At 38.5% G+C, this 19,673-nt stretch overlaps 1 protein-coding gene across 1 annotated transcript; it reads right to left on the reverse strand.

The window, feature by feature from the left end:
- Positions 1-308: 308 nt before the first annotated feature.
- Positions 309-6,276, reverse strand: LOC149231980 (cytochrome P450 76T24-like). The gene is made up of 3 exons (XM_089376406.1): positions 5,380-6,276; positions 5,259-5,278; positions 309-924 (listed from the first exon to the last, which is right to left on the reverse strand). Exons 1-3 carry the CDS (start codon positions 6,274-6,276, stop codon positions 309-311), a joined length of 1,533 nt encoding a protein of 510 aa, XP_089232532.1.
- Between the last annotated feature and the right edge of the window lie 13,397 nt (positions 6,277-19,673).

Consider the following 19,673-nt stretch of genomic DNA (forward strand, 5'->3'; position numbering starts at 1 on the left):
AATTTAATTTATAGATGAAATAATTTTTCCTGGTTAATTTTAATTAAAATTAAATAATTTTTTCATAAATTTGAAATTAAATTATTGAATTTACAAAATTCGAATATTTTAGAATTCCAAAGTGTTGAATCTATTTATACATTCTAAAACTTTGACATTATATCAATAAATTTCATTAAAAAAAATTTATTTATTCTATAAATTAAACTATATCTTTACAAAAATAAAACTCAAAAACACTTAAAATTATAATTATAAACTTGAGTTATAAAAAAAAAGCTATAAACACACCACTCTAATTCGAAATTCTAATACAAATGAGATGCTAAGCGTGGCGTGGCAATTGCCTCCAAGGGTACGGCCTTATGGAGCGCCAGTCCAAACTTCTCGCTCATGTCTAACTCCTCCGCACGCGTCCCCTTGGGAGGTGCCCACTCAAATGAGTGGATAAGCGACCCCAACGTCAAATGAACCATCCGACTTGCCAATGGAAGCCCCACGCACATTCTCGTTCCTGCTCCGAACGGTATCAGCTCGAAGTGTTTTCCTCTGTAATCCACATGACCACACATCTCATCATCAATAAACCTCTCTGGCATGAAATTTAATGGCTCTTTCCAGATCTGAGGGTCCCTTCCCATGCCCCAAACATTCACCAGTACTCGGCTGTGTTTGGGTATCACGAACCCCGCGATCTCACAATCGCTGTCTGCTCTGTGTGGGACGAGCAGAGGACCTGCCGGGTGCAATCGGAACACTTCTTTCACCACTGCGCGGAGATAAGGGAGACGCTCGGTATCACTTTCTTCCATCCTACGGTTGAGACCAACAACCTCTTCCAGCTCGGCTTGGGCTCGTTTCAATTTCTCAGGATTGCGAATGAGTTCTGCGATTGCCCACTCTATTGTCACTGTGGTCGTATCACTTCCATGTCGGGAATTTCTGGTTATTCCAAACAAAAATACAGTGGAAAAATCCTCTGTTTCCACTGTTTAGAATTTTCTGATAAATTCCGAAACAACAGAAATATGAACAGAGAGTAATACTCTGTTTTCTGATAATTCAAAAACACAAAACCGAGCATAAAATAATGCTCTACTTTGCCTCAGGATCACAAACTGATCAAAATAACATTCTGGTTTTGACACAGGAAAATACTCTGTTTTTAACTCAGAAAAACAGAAAAATTCGTTTGCTGGAAACGGTGTTTCAGCAACACAGTTTTTTTTCAGTTGCTGAAACAGGTGTTTCAGCAACGGTGTTTCAGCAACGTAAAAATTTTGACGTCAAGTATTTTTGAGTTACGAGCTGTTTCAGCAACTAAAAATTTGACGAAATAACTTTTGGTGAAACAGAAACGCACAGAAAGGAATTTCTATTTATGAAAGTAAACCAACACATAAAACTAAGTCTTCCTCACTTAGAGGGATTTCCACAACTGCTGTTATAAAACATCTTCCTCTTAACAGAGGGATTCACCAAACTATGCTAAAAAGCATCTTCCTCTTGACAGAGGGATTACATCAGGAACACTTCAGTTCCACACAACAACTATCTCATAAAATTTCAGCACTGCTGTGCAAAATGGCTTCATTCATGTGAGCTCATGCTGCTGCACATTCTTTCTTCAAAACACAGAAATTACATTCCAGCGCTGCTGCGCTATATTGCTGAGTGATTAACGCTGCTGTGGCTCTACACATATATATAGTGCAGGAAGCGGTCATAATTTATCCATCAACCGCCTCAACTTGCTGACAGAGACTCTGCTGAAATCTGCTGCTCATAATGAACAAATCTGATCTTTTGTTGTATTTCTTGAGTCGGTTGTGCTGAAACCCAAGACTGATAAGTGTTGCGGCTGGTACTTTCCTTCTCGGCCATGCTTCTTCTTTAATGCTGTTTGGTGAGCTGTTATGGCGCAGAGCCCAGATCTGATCTTCCTCCTCCTTTGGGAACACAAACAAGCAAACGGTGAAAAGATGGTAATAGCGGTGATTTAACAGATCGGGGGAAAAATGTGGGGCGCCGGATAAAGACAAATGAATAAAGTAAAACAGCTGTTGCTGCTGCACAGCAGTTGGAATTAATATTCCAACACTCCCCTTTTAATTTCAACTGCTGGGCGTTCAATCATACCCAGACATTTCAATAAAAACTCAAAACTTTTCTGATCCAATGGTTTGGTCAGAATATCAGCAACCTGCTCCTTCTCTGTTGTCATGGGAGATTTAATTCCATATCTCTTCCTTATAAGAAGATCTTCATCAAAGAATGACTGTTAATACAGTTCAGCAATAATGATAAAAAATTACAGGCTCCCCTTTAGTGTATGCATTATCTTCTTTTGGCAGAATCTTCTCAAAAGAAACTTAGATCGGCTGGAGAGCTCAAGGGACTTTCGGACTGTGTTTTCTTCCTCCTCCATACTTGTGTAACTTTCTTCTTTTGCATGGGTTTAGCTTGTGTAAAGGCCCATGTCAAGTTACAGTCACGTGCCATATGCCCAATGTTATGACACTTGAAACATTCAACATTGTTCATGAATAAAAATTCATGATTTCTTCTTGCAAAATTGTTTCTTGGAGATTGTCGGAGACTGCAACATCTATCTCTATGAGCTGCTCTGCAGTCTTTTGCCATATGACCAAAGTTTGAACAACAATAACAATAACCAAAAAATGAACTTTGGTACCTGGGAGATGGAGGTTTCCTTGATGTACTTCTGAAGCCTTGCTGCCTTGAGATCCTTTGTTGATGACCATTGCATCTTGCCTCTTTGCCATCAGCTACATTTCTTCTTGGAGCTGGTTTTATGCTTGGAGCAGGATTTCTTCTATTGCAGCCTTCATTTTTCTCCTTGCCTTTGCTGGAACTAGGAGCATCACCATCTCTTTCTGGCTTCTTCACATCTCCTTTGCTTAAGGCATCCTCATACTTGTTTGTGGGTTCACGTACATACCCCAGTCCTGACTTATCATATGGAGATCTGTGATAGCTGAGCATATCATCCAAGGCTTGAGAGCTCTTCATGATCTTGTTCATCCCTTCAACCTTCTTCCTGAGGAGGACAATCTCTTCTTCTAACTTTTCACATTCATTGTTCTTCTTTGTAAGCTGTTCCTCAGTTTCTTCCTTGCTACGAGTAGCTTCAGCTGCTACTATTTTAAGGGAGATAATATCAAACTTCATTTTGGAGATTTCTGCTTGACTGCTCTCCATTTTCTTTTCAGCTCCTTCTGCCTGCTTTCTGGCTTCTTGTAGTTCAGACTTAAGGGAGGAGACCTCTACCTTGTAATGTCCAATCTCTTCTGCAAATTTGTTCACTATCTTGTGCCTTTGTTCAAGTTGACTTGACAAGGCGTCTTCCTGCTTCTTTGCTTTGTTCAGCTGATTTGTCATGGATATGACTTCTTCATGATGTTTCCTCTTGCATTGGTCAAGCTCCTTCTTGAGCTTGGCTAGCTCTTCATCCCTTTCTTTTACTTGAAGCTTGATGAGGTCAAGTTTTTCATTTTCAGCTTCTATGATGGGTTCTTCTTGACTCATTGTCATGGTCAGTGCTCCCTTTGCATGAAGGTCATGAAGTCTGTCCCATATATCCTTTGCTGATGAATATTTTCCTATATTCTTCTTTAAAGAATCAGGCAGCCCATCCAAAATTGTCTTTGCTGCTTTTGCATTGCACTCCTTGGATTCTCTATCCATCTTGCTATCATCAATCACTGATTCCCAAATTTCAATCCCTTGAGACTGTAAGACAGTCCTCATTTTTATTTCCCACACATCAAAATTTCCATTAAGTCTTGAAGCCTCAAATAGAATGCTTTCAAGTTGATTGTCTTCTATTTTGGGAGTAGAGGGAGACACATTCTTAGCAGGATTGGTGACTTTCTTCTTTGACCTTGCCATTTGACTGAGTATTTTAAAATAACTGATTGTTTCTTCAACAGCAACACAAAAGAAATTCTTGAGAAATACCTTATATTTTTCTTGGCTGAGTCTTCACGCTGCTGGAGAAGTTGCTGCTGCAAGAAATCTTCCTTCAGCTTCTTTGACGCCTTCAAAGAGCCTGGTCAAGCTCTGATACCATGTCGGGAATTTCTGGTTATTCCAAACAAAATACAGTGGAAAAATCCTCTGTTTCCACTGTTCAGAATTTTCTGATAAATTCCGAAACAACAGAAATATGAACAGAGAGTAATACTCTGTTTTCTGATAATTCAAAAACACAAAACCGAGCATAAAATAATGCTCTACTTTGCCTCAGGATCATAAACTCATCAAAATAACATTCTGGTTTTGACACAGGAAAATACTCTGTTTTTAACTCAGAAAAACAGAAAAATTCGTTTGCTGGAAACGGTGTTTCAGCAACACAGTTTTTTTTCAGTTGCTGAAACAGGTGTTTCAGCAACGGTGTTTCAGCAATGTAAAAATTTTGACGTCAAGTATTTTTGAGTTACGAGCTGTTTCAGCAACTAAAAATTTGACGAAATAACTTTTGGTGAAACAGAAACGCACAGAAAGGAATTTCTATTTATGAAAGTAAACCAACACATAAAACTAAGTCTTCCTCACTTAGAGGGATTTCCACAACTGCTGTTATAAAACATCTTCCTCTTAACAGAGGGATTCACCAAACTATGCTGAAAAGCATCTTCCTCTTGACAGAGGGATTACATCAGGAACGCTTCAGTTCCACACAACAACTATCTCATAAAATTTCAGCACTGCTGTGCAAAATGGCTTCATTCATGTGAGCTCATGCTGCTGCACATTCTTTCTTAAAAACACAGAAATTACATTCCAGCGCTGCTGCGCTATATTGCTGAGTGATTAACACTGCTGTGGCTCTACATATATATAGTGCAGGAAGCGGTCATAACTTATCCATCAACCGCCTCAACTCTCTGACAGAGACTCTGCTGCAATCTGCCGCTCATAATGAACAAATCTGATCTTTTGCTGTATTTCTTGAGTCGGTTGTGCTGAAACCCAAGACTGATAAGTGTTGCGGCTGGTACTTTCCTTCTCGGCCATGCTTCTTCTTTAATGCTGTTTGGTGAGCTGTTACGGCACAGAGCCCAGATCTGATCTTCCTCCTCCTTTGGGAACACAAACAAGCAAACGGTGAAAAGATGGTAATAGCGGTGATTTAACAGATCGGGGGAAAAATGTGGGGCGCCGGATAAAGACAAATGAATAAAGTAAAACAGCTATTGCTGCTGCACAGCAGTTGGAATTAATATTCCAACATTCCAGCCACAAAGATATCCTGCAAAAGAAATTATAAATCAGACTCTGTTTATTAGTATTTTCACAATTCGATAGGATTTGTGTGGGTATAATAGCCAGAAGAGATAGCGAAAGACTTACACTTAAGTAGCCCCTGATGTCAGGGAGAGTAAATTCATCATTTCTCATGTCCAGCGAAACGTCCAAGAGATCCTTCTTTCCATCATCACTTGTGTCACTGTTTTTGCTCCTCTTTGCGAGGCGATCCTCTATGAATTTATCCATAACAGCATACGACTTTTTCCTGTAGATTACCATATTACGATAAACACCCTGTAGATCCAAGAACTGAAGGCACCGGAAATAGTCGGCCAAATTGGGAGCGGCGTGTAGAACCATCATTCTCGAAATAGCGTCTTTCAGATCTTCAGATGCTCGTAAGTTAGAATCGAACATGTGTTTACCAAAGGCCAGGTTCCCTATCAGATTAAACGCGGAGTGGAATGCAATGTGTCCAATATTCACACACTCTGATCCCTTCAGGGAGCTTTCAAAAATCTGATGAATCATTCGATGTGCTTGATCTCTTCTGAGATCTTGCAGAGCTTCTAGCCACTTGACAGAGAAGAGTTCATTATTGGATATGCGTCTGAGCATACGCCAGCGAGATCCATATTGGCATAAAAGAAATGAGTGCTTGTGGTGAGAAAGAGCTTTGGATGCTTGTGGGACAATCCGGCCTGCAAAGATGTGGCCATGGGTTTTGAGAACTTCCTTTGCCATGGCGGGAGAGGAGACCACCACTGTGGTTTTCATTCCGAGGGAGAGAGACATGAGAGGGCCGTATTTGGTAGCAAGGCGGAACAGAGATTCGTGGGGATTTTTACCCAACTGAAACAGATTTCCCACAATTGGCCATCCCGGAGGCCCGGGAGGAAGCCTGCAGTAGGTCTTTCTCTTCCACACGTCCAAGACAAAGTATATGATGGCGGAAGTGATCCCCAGCAGAGAATAGAATAGTAAACTTCCAATATCCATTGAGTTCGACTCGATGTAACTAAGGCCTGCCACTGCGCAGAGCAGAGAAGAGGGATACCACTGCATGCATATACCTCTTCTTTCCCATGGAGCATGGAGGGAGGGCAATGCAATCTACTTATAAAAATTTTGTTACAGTTTGACGTGTCCACCAATATTAGTAGCCGAGGGCAATATAGGTAGGGCCACACGAAGTTTAGGTTATATTAGGGTGTCCACCAATATCAGTAGCTGAGGGCAATATAGGTAGGGCCACACGAAGTTTATGTTATATTAGGGTGTTGTTTATTGAGGTGATAATTTAGTTTAACTTTTTTGGAATTTATTTATTTTTGTTTTAAAAAAATTTATTATGAGAGAAATTTTTTTTATAATGGAAATAAATTCAATATGGGAATTTAAATTTTAAAAATTTGATATATGCAACTTAAATTTCTACTTTCAGACAAATTTGTGGTACACAGTTATAAATAAGGCCATCTCTATCTTCTCCACAAATTAAATTATAGATAATTAATATTTATTATACCATTGACCATTAATACAGAAAATCCATATATGCCCACCATGTATGTCGTTGTAATGCTACGTGTGATGCTGTGTCATATTGTTACATATTGCTATGGTCAGCCAGCCTTTCTGCAACATATATTACGTGTAGATAATTTAGATTCTGGGCGCGGTTGCGTTGCCTTTTTTATTTTTAACTTATATTAGGTGTAGATTCGTTTGTTAGGCGTAGAGGCTGTGTTGACTTTTTTGTTAGGCGTAAATAAGTTTACGTTTAAGTTTAATTTATTAGTTTGTTTGTGGTTGATTTGTGTGAAGTTTAATTTTATATGATTAAAAAATTAGATTTTACAGAAAGGAATTGAAAATTTTTATATCAAAAAGAAAGATGCAGGCCATTGATGCAGGCCATTGTGGGATTATGCAGTCCTAAGTTGTTAGCTAATTAATTTGAGAGGCTAAGGACTTTTTGGGAGGGATTATGCAGTCCTAAGTTGTTAGCTAATTAATTTGAGAGGCTAAGGATTTTTTGGGAAAAAAATTGTTCCCTGCACAAAAATCTTGACATTCGTGAGATAATTAAAAAATTCTGATATGCGAGATATTAAATATGGCAAGAGCTAATTAGCTTGCTATAGGGCATTAAATGTCCGGTTATATGTATACTGGATAACCTGATAACGCACACGCGCTCAGTGATTAGCTAAAGCAGTTGTCTATAATGCGACTTTTTGGAAGCCTTTCCGGTAGGTTTTTCTGGTCAAAATCCGGCAGCAATTTATTGGAATCGCAAGTTTGATAGCTAGTTTCTGCACAATCAAAGCGTACCAGGGGTTTTCCAGGGTGCTGAATCCAAATATGCAGTTAAAAAACCATTTTAACTGCAACAAATCAAGATTTAACCTCAATTTCTTCCGCTGGATTCCGTCACCGGAATCTCCAAAAAGTCGCATTATAGACAACTCCATTAGCTAAATAACGTGCTCAGTGACTAAATAAATAAAAAATAACAGTCGTGTGTTATCGGGTTATCCAGTATGCATATAACCGGGCATTTAATACCCTTACCCTGCACAAATCCTGACATAATTAAAAAATTCTGGCATTCCTGAGATGTTAAAGACTTTACCCTGCACAAAAATTCTAGCATTCCTGAGATATTAAAGACTTTACCCTGCAAAAATTCTTTACGGCATCGACATGTATACTCCCATAAGCAGTAATTTCCAATATGGTACAATAATTAACTTTTTAATATTTACGCTCGCCCACCTTTAGTGGTCAGCCCCATCTACTTGCGGCGAACCATCCTTAAGCCGATGGTAACTTCAAGCCACGGCTGCAGGCCCTGCCACTACAATCACTGCACAAGTTGATTGAAAAAAAACATCAGAATCCTGGGAAATTCAACTTCTTATCCTCAAGACTAAGACAGGAGAAACTGAACCTGGTCCGCCATGTGATTTCGTTGGAACGGTGAGAAATATTTACACTAGCTCAACTATATTTATCAAAAAAAAAATAGGGTTGATATAAGTTGATAGATCCACTGATTATTAATAACTATATAAATATTAACAACCATATGATTTATATATATTATTATATTAATATTATAATAATAATATAAACTCATAATAATATTATTAATATTAATTAATTAGATTATCATTATATTATTCAAGAAATAAAATAATATAATTATTAATAAGATAATAATATAATTAATATTATAATAATAATAATATAATAGCTATTATAATAATAATAATAATAATTACTATTATATTATTTTTTTATTATTATAATAATATGTTACAATTATTATTATATTATTATAATAATAACATAAGATAATAATAATAATAATCACAATTATATTGAATTATCATTATTATAATAATATTAGATCATAATAATAATCATGATCCAATAATAATTAGAATTGTCCTAAGTGAATTATTATGTGTAATTTTTAAAAGACCAACCATTTATGATAATTAATAAATATATAAATAATAACAATGATATTCTTATATATTTATAATTATTATAATAATATAAACTCATAATAATATTAGTAATATTAAATATTAATAATTAATAATAATAATAATAATAGGTTTTATTAATTTAACCATGTTTATTTTAGTGATTTTAATATTTATCTTAGAGTTTATATACATTGGGTTTATAATATTAGTCTCTTTTCCTTATCATTACCCAAGGGATTAATATTATGAACCAAAGGGAATAATATTAAACATAAGGGACTAATATTATACACCCAAGGAACTAATATTAGACAACCATTGGCAACCATTGTTGAATGTCACATTATGACAAGGATTGTCTCACCATGAAAATAAACCATGTTAATTTTAGTCTTTCTAATATTTATATTAGGGTTTACCAATGTTGGGTTTATAATATTAGTCCCTTGGGTTTGATATTAAACCCTATGATTAATATTATAAGCCCTAGATGAATCCTTATATGATAGGAATATTATATAATAGGAATATGAACCCTTAGATGAATAAACCCAAGGGATTGATAATATAAACCTGAGGAACTAATAACAACAAGGGATTAATACTAAAAACCTAAAAAACCAAAAGAATTAATAGTATAACCCAAAGTATATAAAACCTAAGATAAACAAAAGGGACTAATATTATAAACCCAAGGAACTAATAAACTGAATGGTTTAATATTATAAACCCAAGCAATTATTGAACCTAACTCATAAATATTAAAAACCTAAGAGATCAAGAAGTGCAATGGATTGATATTAAAAATACAAGAGATTAATAAAGATGACCATGATTGATATTATAAACCCAAGTTAATAAAAACCCAAAGGATTAATACTAAAACCCCAAGGGATTATGAACCCAAGGAAATAATATTAAACCCGAGGGACTAATATTATAAACCCAACATTGGTAAACCCTAATATAAATATTAGAAAGACTAAAATAAACATGGTTTATTTTCATGGTGAGACAATCCTTGTCACGATGTGGCATTCAACCATGGTTAACCATGGTTACCTATGATTGACAATGGTTGACCATGATCGATATTATAAACCTAAAGGAATAAAAAACCCAAGGGATTGATATTATAAACCTAAAGGAATATAAAACTAAGGGATCAATACTAAAATCCCAAGGGATTATGAACCGAAGGAAATAATATTAAACCCATGGGACAAATATTATAAACCCAACATTTTAAACCCAAATATAAACACTACAAACACTAAAATAAACACGGTTTATTTTGATGGTGAGACAATCGTTGTTACAATGCGACATTCAAACATGGTTAACCATGGTTTGCTATGATTCACAATGGTTGACCATCATTGATATTATAAATGCAGAGGAATAATAAAACGAAGGGATTAATACTAAAACCCCAAGGGATTATGAATCGAAGGGAATAATATTAAACCCATGGGACTAATATTATAAACCCAAGGAACTAATAAACCCAATGGTTTAATATTATAAACCCAAGGAATTAGTGAACCCAACGGATAAATATTAAAAACCTAAGGGATCAAGAAGCGTGAGTGAATGATTTTACAAATACAAGAGAATAATAAAGATGACGATGATTGATATTATAAACCCAAGTTAATAATAAACCCATGATCTAAATTGGATCCATAAAGAATGATTAATAGAGCCATGGTTGTACCAGGTCGGGACAGACTTCAAAGGATTTAAAACAGCGATCAAGAACACCTCTAAACCAGTGGCAATGGTAGCCAACATGGAACGATGAGGACCACGGCCAAAGCGCGCTAAACGAAGCCCATGGAGACTGCGCGGGAGGCAAAATTAGCCCCTAGGAGGCCCGGATCGAGAAAAAAAGGCAGTTTTTGATGTGTAATTAGCATCGCTGGGCAAAAAACCTCAAATTGGAGAAGCCCCGAGCGCTCGGCATACTTAAGCATAATTTTGTACTACATGAAAGCTACATTGAACAATATGCTCAAGATATAGACTTTAAAGATGTATATGAAACTTTGAGTTGAGGCAAGAAGGTAGAAGAATTGGATTATCATGTGAAGGACCGACTCTTATATCATTATGGGAAACTCTGCATTCCACAAATAGAGAGAGTAAAGATAATTAGAGAGGCACACACTTCTCTAATATCAGGTCACTTTGGGGTAAGTAAAACAGTTGCACAGCTGCAAAGGTTTTATTATTGGCCAAAAATGATTGAGACAGTTTCTAGATATGTAAGAGGGTATACTATGTGTGCTAAAAGCAAGCCCAGCAATAGAAAACTAGGCTTGTACACTCCATTACCAGTTCCTTCTCACCCTTGGGAAAGTGTTTCCATGGACTTTGTTGGAGGACTGCCTAAATCTAGGAGAGATCATGATTATCTATATGTGGTTGTGGATAGGTTCAGCAAAATGTGTATTTTGATACCTTGTAGTAAACATATTACAGCTGAATAAACTGCAAAACTATTCTTTGAACATGTATGGGTTCATTTTGGATTACCCACTTCTATTGTATCTAATCGAGACACCCGATTTGTGGGGAAGTTTCGATCAAGTATGTGGGAGCTGATGGACACCCAACTGAAGAAAAGCACAACTTTTCATCTACAAACCAATGGCTAGATAGAAGTAGTCAACATGACAGTGATCCAGTTACTCAGGGGATACAGAAATCTCCTTTTGAGACCTATTTTGGTTTCATACCAAGGTCTCCTTTGGGTTTTGTCTTTGGTAAAGATACCACAGTTGATGGACACAGTGATGTGGACAAGGCAACTAGGTTCATTGAACAGATCCAAGAGATCCACCAAGTAGTACAAGAGCAACTGGAAAAGAGCCAAGCCAAATAAAAGGCAAGGCATGACAAGCATCAGATGGAGCATAGTTTTCAAGTTGGAGACCAGGTCTGGCTGTATATCAGAAAGGACATGATGCAAGGTGAAGGTAAAAAGATAAAGCCTATCAGGTATGGACCTTTTAGGATAGTTAAGAAGATTGGTGAAAATGCTTTTCGCCTTGATCTACCAGCTTACATGCACATCTACTTAGTCGTAAATGCAGATTGCTTGAGACTGTTTGAACCATCAATGATTGAGGATCGTGAAGAGCAAAGTCAATTACCTTCTATTGATGACCTGCTACTTGAATATCTTAATGAATTGCAGGAAGACACGGTGCTAGACAGGAAGGTGAGGATGGCGCGCAGAGGAGATGTTGAGTACCTCAAAATTAGACTCAAAGGTTCGAAGCCGAGCAATGCAAAGTGCATTGAGATTGGGCAAGTGAGACAACAGTACCGTCACTTAGTCGATGCTTGAAAGAAAACCAACTTTTGGTGGTCCAAAAGCTTTTCAGTGGGAAGGCCGTGATCTGAATTGGATCCATAAAGAATGATTAACAGAGCCATGGCTGTACCAGGTCAGGACATACTTCAAAGGATTTAACACAGCAATCAAAAACACTTCTAAACCAGTGGCAATGGCAGCCACTGTGGAATGACAAGGACCTCAGCCAAAGCACGATGATCGAGGCCCATGGAGACTGCGTGGGAGGCAACATTAGCCCCTAGGAGGCCCAGATTGGGAAACAGAGGCAATTTTTGATGCGCGATTAGCATTACTGGGCAAAAAACCTCAAATTTGAGAAGCCCCAAGCCCTCGATCGCATGAGAGCCCAGAAAACCATGGGATAAAAGGCTAAGAGCTAACGATGGGACCCACTCCAAAACTGGCGTTATTTATGGGGGGTGTCCATGGGTGGTGGCGTTATTCCACTTAGCGCCTGACACGTGGAAAGCGGAGGAGAGAGGAAACCGTCGCTCATCGCGTGCTAACAGTCGAGCTAGTTAACCGTGCGGGATGAGCAAATGGCATCGGATCTAGGGGCTCCAGATCTAATGGCTAAGATCGCACCCAATGGAGAAGACAGAATTGATGAGGGAATAAGTCGCGATTTAGAATAATTTGAAGTCCGAATTGACCACCACGGTGGCAAATGACTCATTCCATAACGTAACTGAAGAAACGAACCGACGAGGCAAGCTGGCACAGTTCGCAGGAGGACAAGTGGCCATCCCTGTGAGTCTGATGATGACGCCGAGAACAGGGAACTCCAAGCGTAGCTGTAAGCAGGCGAATCAACAGGGGCAGAAGAGGAAATGAACCACCATGAGCTCGAATGATTTAAAGTCATAAACAGAGAATATAAAATACACACCCAAAGAGGAAGACAGAAACCAGAAAAGAGAAGAACCAGTAAAGAAAAAAGCAGAAAGAAGGCAGAGGGTCGAGCTGACCAATGGCAGCGTCGAACACCAGAGATCTTGAGAGATTCAAGCCATCCCTAAGAGGATTTGTCAGACTAGAGAGGTCAAAGAGCTAGCAAGGAAAAGAGTCTGTGTACTCCAGTGGCTTGGGGAATCTAAGAACGACCCTGCCAAGCCAATCTGTTTCAGGAGACCCATATTGAGCTCCTTCATTGTAATTCTCTGCTTCAAGACATAATAAAATAAGGCCACCACTGAAAGCTGGATCGGAGATGTAGCCCCGGATGATAGGGTGAACTCCTTATTAAATTCTTGTGTTCTTGTATTTGCTTACTGTGTTTCTATGTTGTTTTCCATTTCAAGTGTTTGTGTATTTGCAATCTGATTGATCCTTTGCTTAAGTAGTAGTGTGAATTACTACAAAGATATAATCGGAAGCATTTTGTAAAAGATAAAGGTAGAGGCTTCAAGTACTATGTAACGTTCAAGCAACCTTGTTTCAAGTAACCGCTTTATACGACCTCTGCACAAATTTCCAGGTTCCACCTTTATCACTAATCACAATCGCCATAGTCTACAGTCACATTAACATGTGGTTCCCATCTCCTCCGATATGCGATTAACCTTAGAACTAAAAACATATTAACTACACCATATAATATCATCGGGTCCGCTCCTTTGTATGTCGCATTACTTCTCTGCCGATGATATTAACATAAATAAATATTAACATTAAAATAATAATATTTTAATAAAATTAGATTTTAATTTTGTTATTAAATGTAGATATTTATATTAATATCATTATGAATATAATTAAGTATAACGAAGTCAAAACGATTGGAGGAGGAGCTAGGGTTCGGAGTAGGAAGTAACAGGAGAAGCGAGTTGAGAACCATGGAGGTGCCAGGAGGAGGGAGCTCCACTCCCTCCTACAACAATGTTGTTTCAAAAAAAAGTAGACAAAAGAGTTTGAACGGATTTAGGCAACCTTGGGAGAAAGGAAAAAAAATATAGACTTAACAGAACTGGAAAGCAGCAAAGAGGAGGTTCAGGAAGAAACTCACGGGATGGTATGAAGGGAGAAGATTCTAGAGGACAGCAGTCAGAATAAAAAAGGGTACAACTCAGCAGAGGGATCCTGTAAGCCCAAGACTGCCACCGAACCTAGGGTGGTTCTGAATTATCTTGCACTGCAGGAGCACAGAGAGCATATGACGACTTATGTTATTATCTGTATGTTTATGGGCTTATGGCCCACAGAGAAGAATGTGTATACTTGGATAAGAAAAAATTGGAAACCAAAGGGGGATATAACTCTTCATCTAGGGTCCAAGGGCTTCTTCACAGTGGTTTTCAATAGCCTAGAGGATAAAGACAAAGTTTTCGAAGGAGGACCTTATTTCTATGTTGCTGCAGGACTCTATATGCGACCTTGGGTTATGAACTTTGTCCCGGAGCGGGAGACATTCACTTCGGTCCCAGTATGGATAAGACTTTACTCCCTACCTCTAGATTATTGGCTGCTTGAATCCTTGAAAGCTATAGGAAATAAATTAGGACATTTTCTAAAAATTTCAGAGGAAAATTTGAGAGGGAAATACACTTCCTTCACATGATTATGTGTGGAAATGGATTTATCGAGAGCACTCCCGGATGAAGTGGTCTTAGAAGTTTATGATGAGGAATGGGTACAGGCAATGGACTATGAATATGTCCCTTTTAGATGCCAAAAATGTCATGAACACGGACACCTTTTCAGAGATTTCCCACAAAACAAGTGGGAGGAGAATCTGAGGACCAACATACACAAAGATCCTGAAGGATTCACCAAGATAGGAGGCAGAGGGAAAGGTGGGGGAAGAAGGTATCAGAAAAAACAGGGTAATGACAAAGTAGCAAATCAAAATAGTTTTGCGATTTTAGAAGAAGAAGGGGGGACGAGTGAGAAAGAGGTAATGATGGACAATCATCCTAAAGAGACAGAAAAGGAAGACAGCATGGAGATAATACAGGATAACAAAAAACTAAAGACATACCGAATAGCATGGAACAAAGCAGGGATCAAGAGATGACCCCCAGTGAAGTTGGGACTGAGGCCCAAGAACTATATGAGATACTTGAGAGGCAGAATATTGACCTGGAGAAATTCTTAAACTAGGGAACCATCAAAGAAATAGACTTCCTACCACAAGAGGAGTTTGACAGAGTACAACTTTTCCTCTAGCGATCTCAGATAAAAACCTCAGGAAACAAAAGAAACCATGAAAGCCAGGACCAAGGAGGGGTCAAATCAATGGAGGAAATACTAGGACACTTGGCTAGGAACCCAGGTAGGAAAATCGGTAGAAAGAGTCAAAATGAACTGCTAATAGAGTGTGCAAAGCTCATGATCAACTCAAGTAAGATGAAAGATCTTACTAGTCACTCATTAAAAAACCCATCATCATGAAGCTCACAACTTGGAACATTAGGGGTCTAGGAAGTAAATGAAAGCAGAGGAATCTCAACAGTAGAATAAAGGAAGAAAACCCAGATCTGGTGTTCGTACAGGAAACAAAATGTTCAATAGATAAAGTCTGGAATATACATAGTAAATGGCTCAGTAAGTATGAATACCTAGAAGTAAAAGCCAATAATACAGCAGGAGGGATTCTCACTCTCTGGAATCCCTAGAAATTTGACATTTTGGATGCGGAAGCATCTAGGAACTATCTTTCAATGATTATCCAACCTTTAGGTGACAAGGATATTTATGTGGTCACTAATGTCTATGGTCCTCAAAATCGTGATGATAAACTCAATATTCTCACCTCACTGGAGGAGATTAGTCAGAGACACCTAGCAATACCCTGGATTCTGGTGGAGATTTCAACATGATCAAATCTCTTACAGAAAAAAAAGGAGGCACTAGACTAATGGGCAAGGATTCTATTTCCTTTCAGAAATTCCTCATCAAGTTGAACCTAGTGGACTTAGATACAACAAATGGGATGTTCACCTGGAGTAATAAGAGGGGTGGAGCTTCACAGGTTGCTTCAAAACTAGATAGGTTCCTCATCGCGGAGAACCTCCTCCTCTTGGGGCCTAACTTGAAGGCTTTTATCCTACCTTTTAGAGGGTCGGACCACTGGCCAATTCAGCTAGAAGCTTCTTTTATTGGCACTCCAAGGAACAAACCCTTTAAGTTTGAAAATGTTTGGCTTACTCACCCTAATTTCATATCCAACATTGATAAGTGGTGGAAGGAGGATTTACCAGTTCAAGGCACAAAAATGTTCATGATGTAATAGAAACTCAAGAACATCAAGACTAGACTCAAAGATTGGAAAAAAAGTAAGTTTGGAAACATTTTTAAATCCAAAAGAGAAGTGGAACAAAAGCTTTAGAATATCAACCAAACTATTATCAAGGAAGGCTTCACTGAGGATACGAAATTGCAAGCAGACTCACTACAATAGGAACGGGACACCAGATGTCAGCAGGAAGAAATCTTTTGGAAGCGGAAATCATGAGTCCAATGGCTCAAAGAAGGAGAAAGAAACATAAGGTTTTTCCACAAATCTACCATGGAACACCGGGCCCACAATCAGATCACAAAGCTCTTAGATGTGCTAGGAAGAGAGCTTAATACACACAAAGATATGGAGTCCGTTCTGGTACAACATTTTAAAAAAATAGCAAAGGAGCCTATCTCAAGCAGATCACTAGCTATCAAGAAATTTATGAAGCATATTCCAAAACTGGTGTCCACGGCAGACAATTTCAATCTCAACAGACCAGTATCAGAAGAAGAGGTAAAAGAAGCAATAAATGAGATGCATAATGGGAAGGAACCTGGACTAGATAGTTTTAACGTAGACTTCTTCAAAGCAAGCTGGGAAATAGTCAAAAAGGATATTCTGGAAGTGGTGGAGGACTCAAGGATTTCAAAAACAATCCTAAAAGCACTAAATACCTCTTTCATTGCCCTTATCCCTAAACAGGATAAGGCAATGACTCCATATCGGTTCAGGCCTATAGCCCTTTGTAATGTGGTATACAAAATCATCTCCAAAGTTATTGCAAACAGACTAAAGCCCCTCCTACCAACACTCGTATCAGAGGAGCAAACTAGTTATGTGCAAGGAAGGCAAATTCTTAACAGCACCATTCAAGCACATGAAATTGTCCACTCTCTCAAGAATAATAAGCAAGCAGGGATGATCATTCAACTTGACCTAGCGAAGGCTTATGACAAACTAAGCTGGTTATATATCAAAGAAGTTCTAATTGCTTATGGCTTTGACCAAAATTGGATTAGATGGGTTACGGCTTTGGTAACTTCAGCCAGCTTTTCCATCCTCCTCAACGGCTCTCCCTCCAAATCCTTTCGGCCCTTGAGAGGCCTCAGGCAGGGAGATCCACTTTCACCATTTCTTTTTATTCTCATGATGGAAGGATTAGGCAAAGCAATCACTTCTGCCAAAAGGGAGGGCATTATCCAGGGTCTCAAGCTTACCCAGGAAGGGAACATGTTAACTCATCAGCAATTTGTAGATGACACTATGTTACAGGGCATACCAATAGTCAAAGAAGCCAAAGCCTACAAACAAATCCTACAAGATTTTGCCTTAGCGGCTGGTACAGAGGTAAGTCTCTCTAAATCTAAAGTCTTTTCTTTTCAATACAAATATTGCAATTCACAGAAATCTCTCTAGAATTCTCAGATTTCAGAGAGACCCTATCCCCTCCTAATATTTGGGAATACCTCTCACTGACAAACCTTAGAGCAAGGAGGTTTGGGAAGCTCTGATCAATAAACTAAAGGAAAAAATCTGCAACTGGAGAAGCAGATCTTTAAACCTTGTTGGCAGGCTTGTTCTCACAATGGCGGTCCTACATTCTCTTCCAATCAATATGTTGTCGACTCTTCCTATCCCTAGTGCAGTTGCCCAATAAATTAGGAACATGCAGAGAGACTTTATATGGGGAAAAGGTGAGGAAAAGAAGAAATGGGCACTGGTTGCTTGGGAAAAAATTTGCAGGCCCAAAGCTCATGGGGGTCTTAGTCTCCATGACCTGAGAACTCTTAAAAACTTTTTTGGGGCCAAACTTTGGTGGAGATGGGTGAAGGAATCCTGCAACCCACAGGCCAAGCTCTAGAAGGAGAAATATGAAAAAAACTGGTGAGAGGGGGACTTGATTAGAATGACAGGGCACATTAGGGGTTCTCACATCTAGAATAATGCTTGGGAGAACAGAGCTTTAGTTCAAAATCACAGCTTCTGGGAGATTGGGAATGGAAACCTTGCCTAGTTTTGGGAGGATAGCTAGCAGCAGGAATCTAACTTAAGTAGAGAAGGACTGGACATTCTTAGAGAGGAAACTGTCAAAAAATGAATAAAAAAGGTTAGTGAATTTTAGGATAAAGATAGAGACAGTCGCAAGTGGAGAACTTGGAAAGTACCAATTAATAGTGAAGAATCTCCTCTGAAGACCCAAACAAAAACTCTTGCCAAAATCCTAGAAAAAAGGAAAATTTCGATCTCAACCAACTTAGATCGAGAAGAAGCAGTGAGGGAAACTTCAACCTCAAAGAAGCCAAATATGTGGTCACTGGATACGATTTTTCAAACCCAGATAACACTTGGAAGGACCTACGGAAGCACCCTCAATGGATGAAAATCAAGCTGTTTATGTGGATGGTGCATCACAAAAAAAATTTGACTTGGGAAAATCTCAGAAAGAAAGGTTTTACAGGACCTTCCAGATGCTAGTTATGTGGTATCCAGGAAGAAACGCGGGATCACTTTCTTAGCCTCTGCACCTTCACCTCTACCTTATTGAACTGGGCAACCTGTATCTTTAGACAAACTGATAGAGATGAAAACGACATCTCTATCAGTTTCTTCTTGTGATAGGTTAACATCAATGGCCTTCGACTGAAAGACTTTTTTTGGTGTTCGACATCAAATCATTTATTCACACCATGCAAAATGTACTACAGTACATTAAGGGTCATTATCATTATCGGTGATTCCTCTCGCGTCTGTTAACGGCTTACATCATCGACTGGTAATCAGACGATGTCTCTCCATGTTCGACCTCAGATCATCTATTCGCATGGTTAGACTTGTACTTGAGCGAAATATTGGATGAGATTGAAGACCCCAAATCTAGTTTCATCCATCTGGGCTGCGATATATTTTTTAGGAGTACTATATCAAATGTGCAATGGCCTTACATTCATGGTCATCCATTCACGGGTCTACATTTGTAGACGACTATATTTGTACGTGTAATGAAAGTTTGTAAAGCTGAGCATGGTTATGCCTTCACTCAGCTAAAAATTGTGAGAAAGATCAAAGTATCATGATATTTGTATTGTAAATGATGCAGGTCTCCTTCCGTTTCGAAACCTTCTCTCGAAGTGATAAAGCATCTCACTCAACATGTTTATTTTTGACTTCATGCTTTAGGGGGCAACTGTTACAGGTCAATTTGGGCACATCAACCCCAGCTTCCAGATCCATATTATTAGGGTGCATCAACCCCTAATTCAGTTGTTTTCATTCCCTAATGAAGTTAACCTACATCATGCTTGCCTCC

The sequence above is a fragment of the Pinus tabuliformis genome, chromosome J, assembly GCF_031772625.1.
Source record: "Pinus tabuliformis cultivar Carrire ecotype Pingquan chromosome J, CPIR1, whole genome shotgun sequence".
NCBI lineage: Eukaryota > Viridiplantae > Streptophyta > Pinopsida > Pinales > Pinaceae > Pinus > Pinus tabuliformis.